The 4,961-nt window shown below is 57.5% G+C and overlaps 1 protein-coding gene across 1 annotated transcript; it reads left to right on the plus strand.

Moving 5' to 3' along the window:
* The first annotated feature begins 3,163 nt into the window (after window positions 1-3,163).
* LOC103208639 (regulator of G protein signaling 9 binding protein) lies at window positions 3,164-3,850 on the plus strand. Its single transcript, XM_007954337.1, has one exon. It carries the CDS (start codon window positions 3,164-3,166, stop codon window positions 3,848-3,850), a length of 687 nt encoding a protein of 228 aa, XP_007952528.1.
* Window positions 3,851-4,961: the final 1,111 nt, after the last annotated feature.

Below are 4,961 nucleotides of genomic sequence, written 5' to 3' on the forward strand. Positions count from 1 at the left end.
CCAGCCACTCCTCGGAAGGAAGGTTGGGCAATCTACTTCCGTAGTGATACTGCCTCAGAAACCCAAGGAGGGGGGTCGCTATGAGCCTGGTCGGACTTGATGGCACATAACAATAACAACAAATCCTTTTTAACTCTGCAATCTATCATTACGTGGTCTCTTTCACCACTCCTCTATGAGAGGATAGTTACTGAATACCAATCTAACCCTGGCAACTCATAAACCAAGGGAAGAGCCCCAGCAGAGAAGATGCCACTCAGAAACACTAAACACAACAAAGACCTAGCAGCTGGCTTCATGAGGCAACACTGACCAACAGCCACAAGGAGACATCATCAAGACCTTGCCTCAAGACCTTGACAGCAGGCCCTCTGCAGACACTGAAGCTGCTCTGCTAGCAATGCTGCCAGCAGGATTCGGATGAAGACTCAGCAGATCGCCCAGTGCCTAAGTTGGGAACCTAAGTCTACCCAACTGCAAAGCCCCAACCCTTTTCCTGACAGTAGGTCCAGTGACATAGTACCTAAGGCATCTGACTGCTAACCAGAAGGCTGGCGGATCAAACCCACCAGCCACTCCTCAGAAGGAAGGTTGGCCAATCTACGTCCCTAGTGATACCGCCTCAGAAACCCAAGGAGGGGTCGCTGAGTTGGATCTGACTGGATGGCAGTGAGTTTGGTTTTGGTTTGGTAGGTGCTATGTCAGAAGTGCCTGCTCCTGCTCCATCGTGCACATTTCCCAAGGCCAACATGCTCCTTGATCTCACTCAAACCTACCCACCAAATCCTATCCAGCAAAGTGATCTTTCCATCAGTAATGTCTGTGCAGTGTTTTTCAACAGCTGCCCCTCTCTCCCTACTAAGTAAGTAAACTCTCAACTTTCTCCTGGCATTGAGGGCCTCTCCCTTTAGGGCTCTGTCCACCTGGGCAGCCTCAACTCCCTTTGCCACCCCAAAGGCTTCCGAAAGAGATGGGTTTACTTCCCTCCTCCCATCCTGGTCACAGGAAAACTCCTACTCCTCTCAAAGCCTCTGTGCCCCATGAGTGCACTCGGGAGAGAACGGGCCTCAAACCAACCAGTTAATGTATGGACCCCCAAGAGAGGGCGAACTCAGAAGTCTGGCACCACGGAGGAGGTGGATCTCGAAACTTAAAATCCACTACTTTTCTGTAGGGCTGGTGAGAAAGGTATAAATCAAAATGGGGACCTGTCCATGAGGCCCATAAATCCCAGCTCGCCCCGCAATGGATTAGCCTCTCCAGTCTTGCCAGACCCTCAGTCCCTGAATGTCCTTAATCCTCAATGAAGTCGTACCACTTGCTCCTGCGAACAGCCTGAGCCGCCAGCGCCCCTGCACCGTCCATTTTTAACGAAAAGAACTGAAAAGACCCAAAGTCCCGAACACTTCTTGGTGCTTACTTGTTTTCCTGGAGTAATCTTTATCCAGAAGTGCCAGGTGAGCGTTCGGGCCGGTTCTGACCCGCTCACAGACTACTTACCTTGAGATCCAGGCAGATTCTTACGCCACCCCACCCGCCGGGGCGCCTCCAGGGGCCACAAGGGCGGGTTTTGAAGCTCCAGACCCCACCATAGCGGGCCCCCCCCCCGAGACACACACACACACACACACACACACACACAAAGTTCCTCCCTTTGGCCAGGCCGCCCATAAACCGCGGGGACGACCCCGCCCACTGTCGCCAAATCCGAGCTCTCCAGATCGGGGACCTACTGGTCCTGGCCGGTATCAGCAAGGGTCATACGGCCATTCAACGAGTCCCCCAGACACGAGGGGAACAGTCGGCAGCAGCATGTGGGCACGGGCAGAACCAGGAGAATACGGGGCGGCGCACCGGCAAGGAGCCGTGGCCTTCGGGGACCAGCCAGGGCCAGCTAGCTCGGCCTTGGGACTGCCCGGACGCCGCGGGATGCGGGCTGCGGCGAGGAAAGAACCCCTCCCCCTCCACGCTCCGGGCCTCCGCCAGGCCCTGGGGCCCAAGGCGCAATCGTCCCGAGGAAGAGGAGGAGCGGGCAGAGACGTATAGGAGGACACTTACGTAGGAAGGCTACATAGTTTCAGCCCCTGCTCATCCCGGTGCGGTAGTGGCACCTCCTGGTCCCTCGGCTCAGAGCTCAGTACCTACCAAGCCTACACTATCGCTCTGTTCCACCCTTACTCGGCCGTTGGGCGGACCTCCGCCCTGTTGGCCAATGAGCGGCGGTCGCTACGCAGAGTGACGTTTGCACAGAGCAATCATTGAGTCCGGCCCAGCCAAGAAGCAGGGCACGAGCGCTTCCTATTCATGCTGGGCCAGCCCCGAGCCTCCAAGTGCGCTTGCCCAGAACCGGAGGGGACTAGGTCCGGAGCAGATCTGATACTAGGGGTGGGGTCCAAGCTCGGTCGCGGGGTCTGGACCCACTTGGAGAAAGAGGTTTCGGCCCAGCCACTCATCCTTCACCACCCGCTTCGGAGGATGGTGGTGCACAGTCCCACGAAGCACATCACTCCCTGTCGCCAGCAGGGTCTAGGAGTCGGCGTCCCATGTTCTGGTCTCCTGACTTGCATGGACGCCTGGTGACTTAGGCTCCCATTTTCCCTGGGCTTCAGTTTCTACATCCGTAAAACAGGGAAGGGTTGGACCACCTGAGCGCTACATTCCAGAACTGTATTGGGGTACCGAGGAGGATTAGACGGGGGACCCACACGTGACCTTCTGGCGCGGGGCCCCGCCTACTCCTCGTTCTAAAGGTTGAAGCGCTAGCTAGGACAGGCGGAGGTGGGCGGGTCCTAGGAAACGCTATCCGGCCGCCCTCGGGAGCAGCTAAGGCGCAGCGCGCGCCTTGGTGGCTGGCTGGCCCTGGCGTCGACGCCCGAGGAGAATGGAGGCTGCGTCCCAGTCCTCGCGAGGGGCCACTATGGTGGCCAGTGCCTAGCAGAGACTAGACGAGAGAAGATGGACGAGCGGACGAGAGACTGTTAACAGGGCTCCCTCGCCGCACTCAGTCTGCAGGGGCGCACGTCGCGGATCTGAGCGAGTCTTGGGCCATGAAGAGCTCACGAGCCGCCCGGCCAAGGGCAGGCGTCGGGGATGGCCGCATCCTGCGACTGGGGGCGTGAGGCTGTAAGGACGCGGGAGACTGGCCGCTTCTGAACGCACAGCCATGGCGAGGGAGGAGTGCAAGGCGCTGCTGGACGCGCTCAACAAGGCGATCGCCTGCTATCACCACCTGGTGCTGACCGTTGGCAGTTCCGCTGACTCACAGAACCTACGTGAGGAGCTGCAAAATACGCGCCAGAAGGCACAGGGGCTGGCGGTGGCTACCCGCGCCCGGCTGACGGCTGTTCTACGCGACCGGGACCTGGGCGCCGAAGAGCGCGCCGAGTTCGAGCGCCTCTGGGTGGCTTTCTCCGGCTGCCTGGAATTGCTGGAGGTGGACATGCAGCGAGCGCTGGCGCTGGGCGCTGCGTTCCCGCTATACGTGCCGCGGCGGCCGCTAGTGCACACGGGCGTGGCGGCGCGCACCTTTAGCGCCCGCAGCCTGAGACACGAGGTGGACCGCGACTTCGAAGTGGCGGACCTGCGCGAGCTGGAGCACGAGATCCTCCAGGTCCGCGAGATGATCAGTGATATGGAGATGAAGGTCAACGTTCCCCGTTGGACTGTGCAGGCTCGGCAGGCGGCGGGAGCAGAGGTCCTGGCCAGCGCCGGCGCTTCCTCCGCCGGCGGCGTGTCGGTACCGGAGCACACCGGGCCCTGTGATCCGAACAAGGCCCTGGCCGCCACCATTTTCGGCGCTGTGCTGCTGGCGGCCGTGGCCCTGGCCGTGTGTGTGGCAAAGCTGAGCTGACCGACGCCGACGGCCACCCTAGCCGCCGCTGCTCCCCGGGGAACCCCTCACGTAAAAAGACTCAGGATGGGCGTGGGGCCTAGCATGTTTAAGGCGAGAGGTTCTGAAATCCGTTGAGGGGGGCGCGTTTCAAGCACGCATCAGTCTTCAGAACCTAGTTTCCTCTTGCCGGGAAGAGTTAACTTTTTCACGAGCCGTCAGGGCTTTACAGCTACGGCTGCAAGAGCTTTACCTCCTATTAATAGAAGAAGACCGTCCACAGTGACCTCAGATACCTCGGAGTTAATGGGTTACCGCGGGTGTTCCTGGGGCGTATTTACAACGAGTCATAGCTTTGGTGCCCCAACCTGTCTTTGCGTCTCCTACTATCCCCATGGGGCAGTGGAATGAGCTATGGAGACCGTGCTGTTTTGCTCTGTGTGGGTGATGGTTTTGTTTCTTGGTCAAGCAAATTGCAATAAGGTGTAATAAGTTTTTATTATTTTAATCCTTTGGGGCCTATGAGCTTAGGAGAGTGTGCAAACAGAACGTCATGCAAAGTGCTTTTTCTAGAGTGCATGGTTGCGCTTGGCATATTGTATTCCTTAGTCATCAAAAGCACTGAAAGAGGCTTGGGTTCATGACCTATGGGTAGGCTGGGTCTGACTCTACTAAGGAAATTAGGGAAGGCCCATTGAACCTGTTCTGGTGGGCTTGGATCCACTGTGCACACGTCCCTGCAGAAGAGCCCCCTGCCTCCAGCCAGACCAGGTGGCATGGAGGCTTGAGATGGGCCACATGTTTTTTAAAGGGGCACTTTCTCCTTCACTGAAGCTTATTTTTGTTCCAGAACTAGACCACAGTGTTTGATCCTCCTTTGGGGAGTTCTGGGGAATCCTCTTTGGAGCCCTTAATCCTATCTGTGCCCTTATTTGCTTGCTGGCCTGTAGGAGTGCTGGCTTTGGAGGGAGCTGCAGAGCTCATTGACCTGGACACTGCCGCCCTGAAGTGAGTGACGGTGGCATCATCAGCCCACAGAGATACTGAGCCAATCAGCTCTGAGACTGAGGTAAAATGTAACAGCTTTCAGCTGGAATTTAAGAAGCTTTTAAAAATAATCATCGTTCAAAAG

The sequence above is a fragment of the Orycteropus afer genome, unplaced genomic scaffold, assembly GCF_000298275.1.
Source record: "Orycteropus afer afer isolate SDZICR_OR568_19922 unplaced genomic scaffold, OryAfe1.0 scaffold00459, whole genome shotgun sequence".
Lineage (NCBI taxonomy): Eukaryota > Metazoa > Chordata > Mammalia > Tubulidentata > Orycteropodidae > Orycteropus > Orycteropus afer.

What these genes read in the sequence shown, in the direction of transcription:
- LOC103208639 (XM_007954337.1), top strand. Translation starts at nt 3,164, where the DNA reads ATGGCGAGGGAGGAGTGCAAGGCGCTGCTGGACGCGCTCAACAAGGCG.